We start from the raw sequence: 19,079 nt of genomic DNA, 5'->3' as shown, positions 1-19,079 counted from the left end.
TTGTCTAATTAGATGGCAAGCGTTATGACCTAATCAGATAACACGTTCCTGTGCCGTAGTGTGGCTTTATCAGATAACGGTTCCTGCATCATGGGGGTTTTCTGCCTCATGGGATGGCTGCTAGTTAACTTGTTAGTTTGTTAACCAGAATAGGGTCAGGAATAGGGGGATCGATACAGAACCTATAGGAATACATCACAACAGAGATAGACACACATTCAGAGTGGACAGAACAGTGATCGATGCTGCGTGGCGCTGTTAAGGTACCCTGCAGATACAGAGAGTAAGGGCACACCTGCAAAGCTCACACCTGGGCATGTTTAGGACATCCTGTACCTGTGACAAGTAAAGGACTTGGTGTTAGATGTTATGCCTCATTTTATTAGCATTTGTCTACCGCACACCCGCCTTCTGTTTGGCAATGTAGTGGCATCTGCATGCTTTGCCATTCTGTGAGCTCTTGATGTGAGGGTAGCTGAATGGAGTCTGGGGTAGGGTCAGCGTTTGAGAGCATCCAGAGCGCTTTGTAGGGAACCCCTACAACAATCCGAATCTGCTGTCGTACACGACCATATATCGCTGAGTTCATTTGCTATCACAAACTGTTTCAGGATTTATAGATAATGTACCTGAAGAACCGTAACAACACATCGGGTCTTTGAAAGTGAAAGTCCGAATTGGGACCACTTCGCATTACAGGTGAACCTTTGACCACATGGTTCACAGGAGCTCAGGAGGGGATTATGGGACCTCACAGGTCACAGACATTGACAAACGTCATGTCCTCTTTGGTTCTACCACATCTCTTGTGGGACTCGTGATCTTAGCACAGATCCCCCCGGTCATTCAGGAAGCAGTCGGAGCAAAGGCGACACCAGCATCTCCTGACACTGCAGTTATATCACCTCACACACACCACAGCCAACCTACACACAGAGCGTTAACCTCCCCATCTACAATGCCACTCCCAATCTGGGCTGGACAACTGGGACAGCCGCACCTCTTCCACATCCCGCATTCACCCCACTCTACACCCTTAGGACTCTACCACCTTTGTTTTAGCCAGTGATTGATTTACTTTTAGATTGATTGAATATTCATCACAGTGTTGGCAGAAACTCACAGGCCTGAGACCAAAACACTGGAAGAGTAACACTGAGTCAGCAGAGGTCAAACCTGTGCACAGAACTAGAAGGGCATGGGGAAGAGTAACACTGAGTCAGCAGGGGTGAAACCTATGCACAGAGCAAGAAATTCATGGACAGGGGGAAGAGTAACAGTGAGTCAGCGGGGGTGAAACCTGTGCACACTGTAGGAAGTTCATGGGCATGAGTAAGAGTAACGCTGAGTCAGCAGGGGTGAAACCTGTGCACTGCACAGGTCGTTCATGGGCAGGGGGAAGAGTTCTGCTGAGTCAGCAGGGGAGAAACCTGTCCACAGAGCAAGAGGTTCTTGGGCAGAGGGAAGAGTAACGCTGAGTCGGCAGAGGTGAAACCTGTGCACTGCGCAGGTCGTTCATGGGCACAGGGAAGAGTTCCGCTGAGTCAGCAGGGGTGAAACCTGTGCACACTGTAGGAAGTTCATGGGCATGAGGAAGAGTAACACTGAGTCAGCAGAGGTGAAACCTGTGCACAGAGCAGGAAGTTCATGGGCAGAGTGAACAGTAACACTAAGTCAGCAGGGGTGAAACCTGTGCACAGAGCAGGAAGTTCATGAGCACGTGGAAGAGTAACACTGAGTCAGCAGGGGTGAAACCTGTGCACAGAGCAGGAAGTTCATGAACACGTGGAAGAGTAACACAGAGTCAGCAGGGGTGAAACCTGTGAACAGAGCAGGAAGTTCATAGGCACGGCAGAGTGAAGAGTAACACTGAGTCAGCAGAGGTGAAACCGGTGCACAGAGCAAAAGGTTCATGGGCAGAGGGAAGAGTAACACTGAGTCAGCAGGGGTGAAACCTATGCACAGAGCAAGAAATTCATGGACAGGGGGAAGAGTAAAAGTGAGTCAGCGGGGGTGAAACCTGTGCACACTGTAGGAAGTTCATGGGCATGGGCATGAGTAAGAGTAACGCTGAGTCAGCAGGGGTGAAACCTGTGCACTGCACAGGTCGTTCATGGGCAGGGGGAAGAGTTCTGCTGAGTCAGCAGGGGAGAAACCTGTCCACAGAGCAAGAGGTTCTTGGGCAGAGGGAAGAGTAACGCTGAGTCGGCAGAGGTGAAACCTGTGCACTGCGCAGGTCGTTCATGGGCACAGGGAAGAGTTCCGCTGAGTCAGCAGGGGTGAAACCTGTGCACACTGTAGGAAGTTCATGGGCATGAGGAAGAGTAACACTGAGTCAGCAGAGGTGAAACCGGTGCACAGAGCAGGAAGTTCATGGGCAGAGTGAAAAGTAACACTGAGTCAGCAGAGGTGAAACCGGTGCACAGAGCAAAAGGTTCATGGGCAGAGGGAAGAGTAACACTGAGTCAGCAGGGGTTCAAACCTGTGCACTGAGCAGGAAGTTCATGGTTACGAGGAAGAGTAACAGTTAGTCAGCAGGGGTGAAACCTGTGCACAGAGCAGGAAGTTCATGAGCACGTGGAAGAATAACACTGAGTCAGCAGGGGTGAAACCTGTGCACAGAGCAGGAAGTTCATGAGCACGTGGAAGAGTAACACTGAGTCAGCAGGGGTGAAACCTGTGCACAGAGCAGGAAGTTCATGGGCAGAGTGAAGAGTAACACTGAGTCAGCAGGGGTGAAACCTGTGCACAGAGCAGGAAGTTCATAGGCACGGCAGAGTGAAGAGTAACACTGAGTCAGCAGAGGTGAAACCGGTGCACAGAGCAGGAAGTTCATGGTTACAAGGAAGAGTAACAGTTAGTCAGCAGGGGTGAAACCTGTGCACAGAGCAGGAAGTTCATGGCCTTGTGTAAGAGTAACGCCGAGTCAGCAGAGGTGAAACCTGTGCACTGCGCAGGAAGTTCATGGCCTTGTGTAAGAGTAACGCTGAGTCAGCAGAGGTGAAACCTGTGCACTGCGCAGTAAGTTCATGGCCTTGTGTAAGAGTAACGCTGAGTCAGCAGAGGTGAAACCTGTGCACTGCGCAGTAAGTTCATGGCCTTGTGTAAGAGTAACGCTGAGTCAGCAGAAGTGAAACCTGTGCACTGCGCAGGAAGTTCATGGCCTTATGTAAGAGTAACGCTGAGTCAGCAGGGGTGAAACCTGTGCACAGAGCAGGAAGTTCATGGACAGAGTCAATGTTGCATCTCTATTCATCCCTGATTCTCATCTCCTTGTTGTCATGCATGTTTACATCCTGTATTAAAAACTGTTGTTGCGGTTTGTCCCTTCCAGTGGCGGGCGAGTGATCCTGGTTTACGGACAGAACCTCGACGTGGTTCAAGCCCCCAAGATCCGTGTTACTGTTTCACCTGCCGAACGTCGCCGACGAGAGCTGAGGAGGATGCGACGGATCATTCCAGACACGGAGTGCCCTGAAAATGCCCTGTGCAGTGTGCAGCAGGTACGTCACGAGCATCGCTAGGCAGCCTCCAAAGGTGCGTATCAATCCTGGCGACACACAAGAGTCTCTGAAACACCACAAGCTCCTCTCCCTCTCACTTCTGGCTGGGGACTGAGGAGAGGTCTTAGATATATCAGTGGAACAACCATGTTGTTGGTTTCCTCCTAAACTGGAGCAGATGTCTCATGTTCCACAGCAGTGGTGGGTGATTTCCACTGCTTGGAGGCAAGTACCAAGAGTGAACATTGTAACCTTCTCATTCTGCAACATTTTGAAATTTGAACCAGCACATGGTGCGCTTAACGGATAGAGCAGGAAGGAGAGTCCCATCTAAATGTTTGCACCAACATCCCTGAATCCGGGAAGCGGTGTATTTTTCACGCCTTTTACAAGGGCATTTATAAACATAATCTGCAAAGCTGTAGATTCATAGCTCACCCAGACGAAGAGGTATCATTCTATGCCTCCCTCTCGTTAGAAGAAGAGCAGGAATCAGCTGAAGAACATAGATTGATTCCCTGGTTCCAGGCAGGCTTCCGTCCGTGAGGAGAAACAATTGATTACATAATAGCGCTGTCCATGCCGGTGATTCAACAACGGTGGATCAACAACAGATGGCTACATGCATGCTTCGTCCACTTTATAAAGTTTTCGAACTCACTTGCAGGAATCGACCCATGGCCTAGCCACATGGGCCTGCTCGGTGATTCTACTGAAGACTCACTGCTCCATCAGGATTCAAGCAAGCCGGGCCGAAGAGGCTGAAATGCCAGAAACCGGTCCCCGGTAGCTTGTCTCCTTTCTGGTGAAGAATTGGCTTGGTAGTTTAGTCTGCCCTGTTCCCATGATGCACTGGGCCAGGGACGGACTAATTTGCATATAGCCAGGTTCTGAGCGGGGATGGGGCAGTGAGATAAATAACGGTGATGGATCAAGCCCTGATCTTTGGACTGCTTAATTCAGACACTCTGTTCATCACCACCCCCTTTTCTACATGCATGCTTCGTCCACTTTATAAAGTTTTCGAACTCACTTGCAGGAATCGACCCATGGCCTAGCCACATGGGCCGGCTCGGTGATTCTACTGAAGACCATGGCGGTGCTATTTAAGGATGCTTGAACCAGCTCAGAATTTGGGCTAGGTGTAGGTCTCACCCTAGCATCTCATGCCGCCTGTCTCCCATAGCTAGGGGGATTCCAGTACTCATTATGCAATGTGCAGATGGCTCAGCAGTGCTGTTTGATAACACACACTTCACATCCCAACGGCAGTGAAGTGTTTGGCTATCATGTAAAATCCAATGCACTGGTCTTTGGCCCGGGAAGGAAACCAGCTAGATTTTTGGATGGTACAAGATACTAAAATTGAATAAAAAAATCAAAATAAAATAAATAAAAATAAAATAATCGAATAAAATAAAATCGAATAAAATGAAATAAAATCGAATAAGCTACTTGAGTGTCTACCATGGAGATAAAGACAATCGGCTATCGCACTAGGCACTTCCTTACCTACCTGAAACTTGAATATCGAAAAATCTAGCAGGCCCCTATATAAAACAGTTATTCTAGGTCACACAAGCAAAATTTCATCCCACTTTGAACTGCAGCCTAGAGGCATTCTCCGGGGTTGTCCACTCCACGCTTGACCTCGTTGGCTGTCGTCTCAGAACATTGCCTGGCCTTCTGCTCTCGAACCTCGGTCAACACTGAACACTGAACACGCACTGGCAAAGCCAATCGATCTCAGCCATGCCTGAGCTATTGGCCTTGTCTGTGCGAATGTCTTTTATCATGTTATCCAGTAAAGTAAAGTAAAGTCCACATTTGTAAAGCGCACAATCACCCGTAAGGGTCTCTAGGCGCTGAGGGGCCGTCGGGAAGATTAAGCGAGCTATTGCCCAGAGTCACATGGTGCTGGGCTAACCTGCCGCCGGAGCCGGGGATCGAACCGTGGTCCCCAGATTCCAGCGTCAGTCGCCCTGGCCGCGGCGCCACACCTCTCCCACAACCATCCAGCAGCACCTCTGCTGCTCAGAATGACTAAAAGTCCGTGAAAAAAAGCGCTATGATGCAGCCAGCGCAGGCCAGGTTATAGAGCTTTTTGTGTTAGGAGGAGCAGGACAATAAACTCAACATGGGGGGCGAAGAGTCTCTGCGTCGGCTCAGCATCCTGTGATTCTGGGCTTTCAGTAACTTTCAGCCATGCTGAACAGCAGACGTGCTGCTAGACAACATGGCTAGAAGACATTCACAAGACCAAGTTGCTCGGGCATTGCCAAGACCTATTGGTTTTGCCAATGCTTCTTAATCTGTGCCCTTCCTGTAATCGTGTCTGCTGCATGTGCCCTCCACCACCCCATTCAGCAGGGAGCTGTTATCGCCAGCTTTAGAGTTCTCATAAATTCTCATGCTTGTACCTACTGCCATCTGCTGGATAATTGTGGAACATTCAGTTGTGGGTAAATTTACTGGCAAAATCCTATGCAACGCAAAAAAACAAGCATTTGCAATGCAATAGTTCTCGCATTTGCAAGCGTTTAATCTATTAGCATTGCAAATGACAATGCCTTTTATTTATGTGTTTTTAAAAGCAACACACATATAAAAGGCATTGTTATTTATAATGCCAATAGCTCAAACTCTCGCAAATGCGATACCTCTTTAACAGTGGCCGTCTCCCTCTCTTTAGACACTGCTTGCTGTATTCAGGTTACAGTGAGCAACGTCTAAAGAAAGGGGCGTGGCCGACATTAAAGTGAAATCGTGGTATGGGACGCTTTCACCGAAAAATAAATAAATAAAGGTTCTATAGCCTGGCTGCTAAAGTGAAAGCGGACTATGCTGTAAATTAAATAAATAAATACATACAGCCGCTATAGTTAAAGCGGACCGCGCTGTAAATTAAATAAATACATTACTATTAAAAATATAATAGTGGGCGGTGTGCTGTTGTGTATAAAAGCATGTCATTGGTGGAATAGTGTTAGATCATTAAAGAAAACAGTGCTCACTGACTACATAAAGCAGACTGTGTAGCAACACAAGTAACAAGCATTGGCATAGCCAATAGATCTCGCCTTTGGGAGGGGTTATTAGTTTTGCAGAATATAAGGCCTCCAAAGTAATCAGTTGAAAATTGTCTGATAAATAGGATACAAGCACCGAATTGTAGCAGTTGATTTTTTTAGGGTCTTGTAGTTCAAGTTCGAGGTGGAAGAGGCAGCGGGTGGAGTGTAGGATTTGAGAGCACGACGGCCAGGACACCTAGAGTCAGAAATGAGAGAAATGTGAAATTGCCGTTGGGATAATGGCCCGAGGATTGATCGCTTGAGGACATCGATCTGGTGATGAAAATCAGCGGGTCATCCAGCCGTCCATCTTTCTGACGTCGGCAACTTGAGGATAATTCGATGGGGTAATTATAACTCTTGTGATTTACCGTTAAAACAAATGGCGAAACGTGGTACGAAGCACTACATAACAATATTATTAGTGAAATGACCGACCAAAACACGCATACTGGTTCCAAAATGAGGACTGCGCCTTGAGAAGAATGACAGTCATGAGACAGAGCCGATCACTTTAGGCAATACTAATATTATTATTAAATTCAGATACTGAAAGTTTGTTTCTTTTTTAAACTCCTCTGACTCACATGACCTCACTTTTAATGTTTTGGTTAATCGGTCCCTTGGGCTCAGGTGAAAACACTCGGCTTCTTTAATGGAAGTAGACAACACCCCCGTGATACCTCTCCATGTACCTTTGGACGGCGGCTGTGTTTTTGGCCCCTTTTTGCAGTTTTATATAGCACAAGCTCGACCCGAATGTATTGGAGCGCTTTATATGAGCACCAGTTACATTTCCCAAGGACACATTCATTTTTGGTAGACACAGGAGAGATAGAGTGATTTGCCCAGAATCACAGGATGTTGAGCCAACGCCGAGACTCGAACCTGCCTTCCGCTGCTGCTGTTGAAGAGGGCCTGGCTCATACTGGTGCAAGCATCCTCTTACTTTACTTTAGTAAGAATCACACCTCTATGATTGATAAGAAGTGTTCTAATGCTCAGTGCCAATGTGCCCACCAGTAGACGCCGGCTCAAATTAAGCCCCCAGCAGGGGCCTGCGTTACACCCCTGGGCCGAGCGATCCCCATTTACACCTAAATGCCAGTTGATCTCTGGAATGGAGGAGGCTGGTGGGAGGGGGGGGCTAAGGGCGGGGTGCTCTTCGTCACAGATCTCTGCTCTTCACAAGCCATTGTCTTTAAAAGGCCCATAAACAGCTTTCTTAATAGGTGTTCCTTGGTGCACAAAGCAATTCTAATCGTAGAGCTGCTCTGCTTTATGGCATATTATTGAGCTGCCCGCTTTTTTTAAAAGAAGAAATTGGATCTGTTTCATTAAAATAGTGTAGGAATGCTTCAGAAAACTTCACGAACGACTACTTGTGCTATGACAACATGGTGTATGGTTTCCTCTGATCTAATTTAGTTTGACAAACAATATCTTGGTACTTGCTGCTTTCTCCCGTGTCCCACAGTTCCCCTCCTGTGAAATCCGCTTCTCTCCTTTGCTCTGGTTCATAACGGTTGGATTAGGGGAGTAGCTATGCAAGCTCTAAAGTAGGGGTGGGCGGAATTTTCGTAATTGCGTTACGCAAATCTCCGCGAAACAGTAAAAAATCTCGGCGCACATGCAGAAATTCTGCAAACACGCGGATTTGCTTGTTCGCGATGCTTTTTTCCTGTTCGCAATCGCTATTTGATTGCTCCGGGGGAAATATCTTGCGAACATGCATTTTGAGAACGCGAACAAGCAAAAAAATTCGCGAAGTCGCGGAACGCAAAATTTTGGGCAATTTTGTGTTCTCCGCGGCACGCGAAATTACCAGAATTCAGCAAATTCCGCGAGCGGAGCGGAATTTACCACCCAGGCCTACTCTAAAGACAAACAGCTTACAATAACGTGCGCATTGCTGTGTTTTGTGAAGCTAGGATCGGTATGCTTTTATGTGCACACAGCTAGCAGGACGACTCTCGCATTGGTTTTAACCCCCAAGTGGTCCCACTGTGTTTCTGAATCTAAATAAGGACCCCAGCGGCCTGAAATTAAATGTCAACATTCGTGATCAAGGCTCCAACAGAGCAGACTGAAAGCTTATAGTTTTAAGAGAGCATGGTAATCTGTTGTCCACCTCGATTTGCACAGAGCCAGGAGTCCTCAGTTTGCTTTTAAAAATATACCCCAGGCACCGACCTTTACTTTAAACATGTTCGATAGAGAAACACAGTTTGAATCAGCGACATCAGTTTTAAACTGCTCTCGCTACAAGTATCTTTCCTGGCTTGCTTGACAAGAAGAAAGCATTGAGTACTAAATCCCAGGAAAAATAAACAAGTGGACACCATGAAAAAACAAGCATTTACAATGCAACGGTTTCGCCTTTGGAAATGTTAAAGCTATTTGCAATGTAAATGACAATGGCAATTATTTATCTGTTTTCAAAACCAACACATAAATACAAATGTTGTCATTTACAATGCCAATAACTCAAACTTTTCCAAAGGCGAAACCGTTGCATTGTAAATGCTTGTTTGTTTAGGCTGAAACAAAATCTAGGAGGCCTGCTGTCACACGGGGACCAGACGTAGAACAAGGTTGGGAGGAACCACAAAGGAGCGGTGGGCTGTATGCTATGGGCTTTTCTAATGTGGGTCTGTGGAATCCTCTTGATGTCATAGGCACTGCCTGGGGGCCTTGGGCGGTGACATCACGGGGTTCCATGTCAGTTTGCGGAGCGGATTAGTAAAGTGCCTGGCAATACAGACACAGGTTGTTTGCTGCCATTACATTTTAGTGAAGACTTCTTTAAGCGTACTTTGAATTATTATTGCAACAACACAAGAAAACATGCTGCAAAAAGGAACAAAACTCATTGACTCAACATGGAATGTCAATAACAAAAGAAAAAGTAAGCCCTTGAATGTTAGCAGTGGGAGAATACAAGCCATCCAATCAAGAAGACGGTCCATCAAGGGGAGAGACAAACAGAAGAGGAGGAGGAAAGCAATCAAATTAAAATCAAACAAATGCGAGTGACCAAAAAAACAATAGTAAGCAATAACTGTAACCCCCCTTAAGGTTTGATAGGGTCCACGAGTCTTTTGACAAATCACAGCTAAAAGCTGTCTGTAGGAGAGACCCAAACACTAAAAAGACAAACTTGTCTTTAACTCAAATGATAATTAATTTTCCCATTGCTTATTTAATCGGCGGTTTCTACTGGCACATAGCCTCCCTTGATAAATGTGGCTGTTCTTTGTTATCAACAAAAACGTCCCGTTATGATGAAATGCGGAGCAGGTCTGAAGTACCCGAAAGAATTCTTGGAAGACAGTGAGTGGTCCTGTCAGCTGAATGCTGTCGATCTTGCAGCTTTGACTCCGTACAGCGGGTGAGGCACCCTCCTTACCGCCAGGGGAAGCGACTGCTGAAATTTACTTCTGTACGGGACACCCAAAGCAGTGTGTTTTCTACTCATAAGGTGTCTCCTCACTGCATTAACTCCGGGGTCACAGACCAGCGCCGCCAGGCCCTCGCCACCTCGGTGGCCTCCCTCTGGGGCAGCCGGGCACTCTCTGAGGACAACCTTCTGCCGCCTGCTTCTAGAATCTTCTATCTCTGACGTATGAAGGGCTGCCTTATGACGTCACGTGACGTACTTCAAACACTTTTTTTCTGAGCGGTGTTATTACATATCCTCGGTGGTTAACAGCGGAGTGTTCTAGCGAACACTTTTTACCCCAGTATCACGAAAGTGGCTGTGGTAGTCTGTGACGCGCATGTCTACATACATGAGGCAGAATCAGTCCTGCTATGTTTCCTATGTCGCCGCATGGCTAGCTGCTCCAGTCCAGGTGTGCTTTTGTTTTAGATGTAGGTTTGTGTATTTCACTACGAGTTCTAGAATTCAAAGGAAAACAAGCACCTACGAGGACACAGGGGTCGGGAGACGACACGGAGGGCGGGAGATGACACGGAGGGCGGGAGGGGGGCGGGAGACGACACGGAGGGCGGGAGATGACACGGAGGGCGGGAGGGGGGCGGGAGACGACACGGAGGGCGGGAGATGACACGGAGGGCGGGAGGGGGGCGGGAGACGACACGGAGGGCGGGAGGGGGGCGGGAGACGACACGGAGGGCGGGAGGGGGGCGGGAGAGGACACGGACGGCGGGAGGGGACACGGACTGCAGGAAACGTGCACAGGACAGCGAGGGTGGGGCGGGGAGGCACACGGAGGGGGCGGGAATGGACAGCGCATCTCCGCCCAGGGAAAAAATCTCGGGAACGCCCCCGAATCTGGTCCGGCCTTGACGGACAGATCCGGCACTCAATGGCTAGCCTCCATTTATGGAGCTAGCCAATGAGAGCCGGGGGACGTTCCCGAAGTGCTTAGTGTAGACATAGGATTTCACCTGCGCTGAAAGTCTGCGCAGAGCGCAGCCTTTCGGCAGGCGAAACCCAAAAATCAAGCGTGGCCGCGAAAGTGAAAGCGACCACACTGTGTTAATTAGTAGCATGATCCAGGAATGCTGCTGGCACCCTGCGCGCCGCTGCTCGCTCCCGAGACCCAAATGCCATGGGAGTGAATGTTTAGAAAAAAGGCGTGACATGCACCTGTCTTTGGCCATTTGCGTGCTTTCATTATTGAAAGCCAGGGGCGTAACACAGGCCCACGCAGCCGCAGCAGTGCGGGGGGGGCCTCTAGCTCCAAGGGGCCCCCTCGGCACTGAACTGTGGCCGGAGAGCCCCTGATTGAGCCTGGAGGGGGCCCCTCTATGTACCGTGCAGGGAGGCCCCCTCACTTTTCATTGTGCCAGTGTTGAAAGCCACACGCAAAGGCCAATGGAATGTGTGGGAGGAGTCTGACCCATTCAGAGAAGTCTCTGGGAAGTTTGGAGTGCTCACAAGAAGCCTCCCATAGAGCAGCGCATGCGCGCTGCGCTAGGCTCGACCTAAAAAGTCCAGTCCTCATGGGAGGTTACAAATACAGAAAAGGCAGTACTAAGGAGGGACTACTAACCCTATTTTTCTATCAAAATCAACGATTTTGGAAGGACAGTAACAGGAGCCAATTGAAAAGATGGGCAGGAAATGGGCGGAGCTTGTATTCCATACCTGAATGCAGCATGTCTTGAAAAGACCGCGCATGCACTGCCCAGGCTCGACCTAAACCAGCTGGCCTGGACATCCTTTTATTTTTCAACCGCTGCCATTTTCAGAGTGTGTTCTAAAAGGAATGTGTTGACTAGTTTATTGAGTTTAAGAGCACTAAAGCATACAGTACCCTGAGAGTCACTTAGACAATTGTAGCCATTGCACAGAACCCTACATTCATGGACGTCGGAGGCAGAAGGCTGCCCTTCAGCGCCCGTGCTCCCGTCTGGTCCCGGGGTGTAGGTAGGTGGTGGCATCCCAGACCAGAAGTTGATCTGTTCTTTTCATTCCTCTCCCTTCCGGAGTGCTCAGCAGATGACAGGAAGCTGTTCAGGGGACCAGGGCAGGACATGAGGTCAAACCTGTGATGTCAACCTGTACATGCGTGTGTGTGGGTGAGTGCGCATGATGTGTGCATGCAAGCTGTCTGTCCGTGTGTGAATCTAGGAGAGGGAAATGTCACTTCTGGTATCTCTTGCATTCAGGTGAATCTACACCCATTCCTGCAATCCCCCGGCATCCATAAGCGCTTGATTGATAAGTTTCTCTTGTGTTTCCCCATTTTAATCAGGATTCTTTTTAATTTTGCAAGGGTTGTTTCACCTTATTCCATTTCCATTTTTAAGCAGAGTTAGTCGTGCATTATTTGCTAACGTTGAAATGCATTTGGTTTCAGGTTTCCGCACGCCTCCTCCCTCAGGGAGCTCCGCTCAGTCCTGTATGGGAGTGGGAGGTTCTCTCGAGGCTGAACTGTTTTAGGGTAGATGGCCCTGCTCCGCTCTACCTTCGATAACATGTCTTCTACTCTTTCTGTCCACAGTTTGAAGAGTCGTGCGCCATCAACTCGTCCCACCTCCTCTTGTGCAAGACTCCGTCCATCCCCCTGCTGCTGGGCAACGCCCGCATCACCGTGGAGTTTATACTGGACAACCTCCTCTTCAACTTCCACAGCCTGAACCCAGCCCCCTTCTCCTACGAGACCAACCCGGTGCTGAAGCCGCTGAACGCCGAGGACCCCGCCAAGCCCTACCGGCACAAGCCGGGCAGCGTCATCTCTGTGGAGGTAAGCCTCGGAGCGCTTGAAAACCCAGCATTCATTCAACGTTCATTCACCTGTGTGCTTTATGACTTATCGGCGTCTTCTTAGTGCTTTAATTCTAAAGTCTTTGAAGTAAAACACAATTACACAGTGTGTGCACAAAAATAAGCAAGGGATGGAAGATGTTGGGCATGTCGTAGTGTAGTGTTACTCAAAGTACGGCCCGGGGCCACTTGCGGCCCTCTTGACCATCATATGCCCCCCCCGGGTGAACAGCAGCACAAGCTGCCGTTTAGTTGCTGAGCACTAATATTCAGAAAAAAAATTGATAAGTGGGCAAACATTCATTAACCTGAATATAAATGCTTTTTAGACCTCCTTACACAATTGTTGACCCACCCAGACCCTCTAACACCACCCTGCTGGCATAATGCAGCCCTCGGTCACACCACAGACATTTTGGGCCCTGGGCAAATATTTGTGAGCACCCACGTCTTAGCGTGACGAGAATGTCGTAGGGGTTCATTTACTGGTGTAGATTGACTATGCTCCCAGCCTGTCACTCTCACTTCTATTTAAAGTTGAGGGAAGTTCAGGATGTCCCAGGGCATAGCCTCAGCTGATGCCGCCGAAGGAAACCTCTGACGTCACAGCACATCGCTGATGTCCCTTACCGTGGACAGCCATGTGCCATGCCAGGCAAGATGCACAATAGCCCCCATGCACAGTAAGAGCACTGCACGCCTGAGTTATTGCTTTTTTGTTTTCTGAGGGGACAAACACTTTTTCATGTTGCATCAAGCATGGCCCCTACTTTCTTAAACATCATTGCCTTCAGTGAAGCCACCACGGTGGCAACTCCACTGAGGGGCAGAGGGGCACAGAAATCTGTTTTTCTACAGGTGGACTGGGGTACAGCCCTGGCGATGCCAGTAGCTGAGAATAATGCACACATTCCACCCATCACCAGGTTTCTGATAGTCTAAATGAGGCCACAATTCTGTTTAGAAACAGTTAGAAATGAAGATACACAAACAAAAATACAGGTGGAGGTTCCACCATTGCTGTGACGTCAGAGAAAAGGAGCACCCGCTTTATTGAAAGACGCAGAAAGGGGATTTGCACAGAGGTTCGGAGGGAAACCGAGCAAAGGTACCTGAAGGGTCATCTTTTCAGGGAAGGGAAGGCAGACAAAGGATGTGAAGAAAGTGAACACATTTGAAAACAGATGTAGAAAAGACAATCTAAAGAACTGGGGCCTGTAAGGAAAGCAGACATTTTCCAGCCAATCAACATGCGTAGAATGCTGGCAATAACCACTTTATTTACCTGCAGTCTCGGTTCACAAACAGTGCAGTGATGCAGGCGGACGCGTGACGGGTCATCATAGTACATGCTGAATCTGTAGTAAAGAGTGAGCGTGAATGAAGGACCTGAGGAAACATAAGCGGTGCCTTTAGGTTAGAATATGAGAGGAGAGCAGAGTTGTGATCACTGCAAACATGCAAACAAGTAAGAAATGAACGTTTGCAGTAAGCCCCAGCAAGAGAAAAGGAACAAATGCAGATTTTCCAGTGTGAAAGTTACTGAAGAGCTCTGCTAGAAAAAGATGCGGAATAATTCACACAAAAATTCTTGTTTCTGAGCAGCAGACCTACTACAGGAATAATGTAAAGAGTGAAAAACACCGGTGGAGGGACAGGCATTGTATAAGATGCAAGAAGACAAAAAAGCAATTTGAAGGGATTCTCAGGGAAAATGGTTACCCTTCCAAGATTGAACTGTAGACAGACAGGAAAATAAAGGAATTATAATTTAAAAAAAAGACGGCAATGAGAAAATCAATAGGTCCTTTTAGAAACTGCACATTCTCCCAAATGCAGCAATATAAGGGAACAGGAGAGGTTTATGGGTATGTGCAAGGACTTTGGGATCACTAGTGAAAATCTCTCACCTTTCCGGTGCAGCCTGCCTTGCCACAGAGCTCCCCTGGCCTGATCAGCTATTGCAGGATGCATTTGCTCTCCTACTAATTCTGTTCCCTCTTCCTGTCAGATCCCATTCAAGTGACCACAGTCCAGACTGCAGATCAGGGCCACAACCACGATGGTTGGGGTCGTTTGCTTCTGGTGCCCTGAGGTCCATCTTACTATGACTCTGAAGTGGCGCAAGTGCAATCCGCTCCTCCCTTTACTCTCAGGGTAGTGAGAGCGTGCAGTCCGAGACTTCTCAGGGAGCCACTGTGAGGGGTAAGACCTCAGAACTCATTAACCAAGACACAATAAATCAATGTCCAGCCCAAGCTTGTCTGAATAAAAAGAGAAGTACTATAATGTCCCACCAAAAAGAAATAGCGCACACATTATGGCGGATTCAGCTACAAGGTTCCACAACCTCATCTAGAACTCTGGCCAAGAGTCACACCATCTCTAATGCCCACCCCCAGTACCTTTGGGTCCTTGCAGAGATACAAGGTCAGAGGCAACGATCAGACACAGGCGCAAGTTCACTAGTGACAGTCAAGTGAGGCAATGGAGAGTTTGTTTATGAGCTCTAAATACAATGGCTCAGTATTTTGTTCTTGGTCCCTGTATTTTGTGCTTGCAGGGCACAGTTTTATTGGGTCTGGCGTGTGCACTTGTCAGGTTTGCATCGCCTTGTGTCAGCCGAGTGGGTGGCCGGCTGGAGTCTCACTCAGGCCAATGGGATGAACAGCATGGCAGGGCGGCGCTTGTTTTCAGGCGTGAGTGCCTCTGGGACGAGGGCAGGTTCTCGGCAGCAAGGATGGTTCTCTCAGGTTATGCCTCACATCAGGCAGCAACACAAGTTCTTCCAATTACTTTCCTATTATGCTGAAGAGGCGAACGGCAGTATGCTGTTTTTGTTGGCCTGTAGTTTTGTTTGCAGTTTGCCACATGAACCGCATTGGGCGACCAAATGACTCCTCGTTACCTGGGTCTGCTCCAGCATTGCCCCTGACGAAAGTTGGCTCTTCTGTCTTTCCCACTTTGAGCAGCCAGGGAGGGCTGTAAGCGCTATGCAGCTCATAGCTTCTCCATCAAGTTGTGGTGACGTCAGGTGATGGCTCCTCTAGGAGACAGGATCTCTTGCGGACACCAGCCCTGGTCTGACAGCAGCTCAGCCAGTAATCTGCAGAGCAATCCTTCCCATGGTGAATGAGAACCTGGAGCTGGAACAAGGGGGTGGTTTGGCTCCCACATTTATACTCATTTTCCAGACGGGGGACGCAGATCCACTGTCTACGGTCCTGGCAATGGTTTGGGATGTTCTCCTTCAGATCTCATTTCTTGGCTGTAGTGCAGATTCAGCCTTTATGCAAGGTGCTGGCTGTCTCAGCAGGTACTGATGAGGCTGGCTTCGAGCTGTAGTAGCCACAACATGACCTGAATGTAGTGAGAAGACTCTGCGCCTATGTCATCAGCCTTCTTGAAGTACCTTCTTGAAGTACCAGTCGGGAAAGGCAAAAGGCAGGACCTGCCTAGAACCTTCCACGCCTTTAACAGACTCTGCTAACTTGCCTCCTCGTACCTACCATCCACTAAATGGCAGTGCACAGGAATTGTTAAACAGGCATCCCTCTCTAAAAGGTCTTTGTAGAATTTTTAAGGGTATCCCTATCTCCATCCTCTGTCACTTCTGTGTTAGGCACGCTTCCCCATGTCTTCATGGCTGCAGCAAATTCACTTCCAATGCCTGGGGAAGCAAGATCGACCCTCCGATTTGTGCCATGCTAAACCAGGAACAATCCAAAATAGGCCCCTTGATCCCACCAGTTGTATTCTCACTACATATGAAGTCCTGTTACCACATATGTGCTGATATACACCACTCGCATACACTCGATACGCTCAGAATGTCAGCTCTAGAGACTGGGTGTAGCCTCGAAGCAGAACTTTGCATGAGTGGGCCCCCTTGAAACAGTAAAAAAAAGTTTTCTCAGGAGTATTAATCCTCAAAAATCAGTTCTCTCTCACCACTGTTTGTCAACATCTCAGGACATGGTCAATAGTCTGATGTCAGTAAAGCGGGCACAGTTTACCCAACCTTTGCTAATCCTGCTTGTCCACACTACCTTCACTGTGGCATGTTTCTTGTTGGCGTTGTCGTCCTGATTTCATAATTCCATACACCACAGAACTCTGATGTTCTTTCTTGCCTAAATGATAATTGTTCCTTTGCTTTCATTTTTCAGGGTGAAAACCTGGACCTGGCCATTACGAAGGACGAGCTGGTGGCAATGATCGGGGAGGGGGTGTGTGTCGTTAAGACACTGACACACAACCACCTGTACTGTGAGCCACCTTCGGAGCAGCCCATCCCCCGGCAGCCCACCAAGCGGGAGGGGATGGACTCCCTGCCAGAGTTTACGGTAATTGAGTAGAAACTGGGCATTGGTGGGTCAAAAAGAGGTGACTCAAGTAACTGATTTTATATGATACATAGGTTGTAACCTTTCTCCTGGGGGTGCTTAGTTGTTTCTCTGTTGGCGTTAGACGCTGCCTACCAGATGCTGTATCCTGATTCCCTACCTGCCTTGGACTAGGAGTGTTTATTTGTCTCCCTGGTTCTGCTTCATGGTCTCCTGCCTGGTATCTTAGCGGAGTTTTTTGTGTGTGTTTTTTAAGTGTACTGGAGGTGGTTGTGCTGCTTCATGGATTGCTCTGAGAAGAATGAAGGTGGTTCTCACTGCAGTGCTTGGCCAATGGGTTTCTTCAGAATCAAGCTGTGCAGTTGTGTACATGTGATTTGACCACTATCACAGTGCAGTGTATTATTATTCTCTGTTTGGCACATACAGTTCTTACATCACATCTCAAGAGATGATGCATGTTAGTAATGACTGTCCTGAGAGACCCTTTGTAGGGCAAAAGCAGTAGAGTGGGCGTGCCTTTGTAGACACGGACACGTTTGCATTTGCGACAAATGTATTTCTCTGCAGATAATGCCAGCCCGTGTTGATTTTCATTTGCAAGTGAGGTCAGAGTTGGTTAAATTGCTAATGATTGCTCGTCAGTGAAGTTGCAGTGTTTCCGTTGCAGGTACAAGTGGGGAATCTGAACTTCCTCCTGGGTCGAGTCCAGTACGACACCGAGAGCCAGCTGACGTTCCCGCTGGAGGCTCAGATCGGCCTAGGAGTGGGCGCGTCCTTCGTGGCGCTTATCGTCCTCATCATTGTGCTCATCTACAGGTAAGGCTGGACACCATGTGAGTGCAAGGACCCTAACTTGTGCCGTACAAGGAATCTGCATGACTAGAATATCCTGATGACCAGTACAAGGGTCCTTACTGTGCAACCTCCCTGTAGGAGAGAGAGGGCTCTGCCAAGGAGACTCACCATATAAGAGATGTGCCTGTCCATCCTCCTGTGAGGACAGGTGTGGTTCTGAAAGAGGAGAGATGTTCTTTTCCATCCTATCCTTAGGACAGGCATGGGTCTGCTTTACAAAGGATGTAAACGCCCAACCTCCCATTCGGACAGGAAGCAGCGTGCCACGCAAGGGATCCACATGCCCAGCCTATCCCTAGAGCAGGGACGAGTCTACTATATGAGGGATCTAACTATCCAACCACTTATTAGGGCAGAATTAGATCTGCTGTTCCAATTCTTCTTAGACCGGAATGGATCTGAAATTCAAGGTATCTCATTTTACAACCCTTCGCCCACGACCGGCGTGGATCCACCAACGGAGCATGGCCGGGGTCTTCATTGCCACCCCCCGCATTAGATCAGGATCAGTTTTCACGGATGGTCCTGCCTAGAAGCAAGCACCACCCCTCAGAGCAGCCAAGAAGCCTCTGTCTGAGCATGCCAGGGTCAGGAGCACCCAAAGCCCTCATCACCAGCGTTTTACTCCCTCCGGGCATCCACGGAATCTTTATCCAAGCATGATACGGGTGGGATTATCCGAACCGCCCCGTAGGGCATCCACGGAATCTTTATCCAAGCATGATACGGGTGGGATTATCCGAACGACCCCTCAGGACATCCATGGAATCTTAATCCAAGCATTCCCATTCAGTTTGGGCTGGAACCTCAGTGCTTTGGCATCCATGGTACTGAGGAGGAAAGGGAACAGGGAGGGATGATGCCTGGTGTGGCTGGCAGGAGATGATTTGTTTCTATAACTAGAGATATATGACAGGTAAGTCGGCCATGCGTCTCAGATGCAATATCCACTCCGCCTCTAAGGAGGGCTCGAATCGTGGAGCAAGAAGTGTGGAAAGTGAAGAAGCTTCACACTTCACGTGCCCCAGTGCGTGGGATACAAAGCTCGGACTCAATAGAACTT

General features: G+C 48.5%; 1 protein-coding gene across 1 annotated transcript in view; it reads left to right on the top strand.

Moving 5' to 3' along the window:
* Positions 1 to 19,079, top strand: part of PLXNB1 (plexin B1) — a 416,790-nt gene that overhangs the window by 325,553 nt on the left and 72,158 nt on the right. The window contains exons 20-23 of the mRNA XM_078661870.1: positions 3,335 to 3,503; positions 12,550 to 12,792; positions 16,982 to 17,158; positions 17,829 to 17,977. Coding sequence (XP_078517996.1) covers positions 3,335 to 3,503; positions 12,550 to 12,792; positions 16,982 to 17,158; positions 17,829 to 17,977 — 738 coding nt within the window. The remainder of the gene's footprint in view (positions 1 to 3,334; positions 3,504 to 12,549; positions 12,793 to 16,981; positions 17,159 to 17,828; positions 17,978 to 19,079) is intronic.

Source organism: Lissotriton helveticus, chromosome 9, assembly GCF_964261635.1.
Source record: "Lissotriton helveticus chromosome 9, aLisHel1.1, whole genome shotgun sequence".
Classification (NCBI taxonomy): Eukaryota; Metazoa; Chordata; class Amphibia; order Caudata; family Salamandridae; genus Lissotriton; species Lissotriton helveticus.
This window is presented reverse-complemented; position numbering and strand designations above follow the sequence as displayed.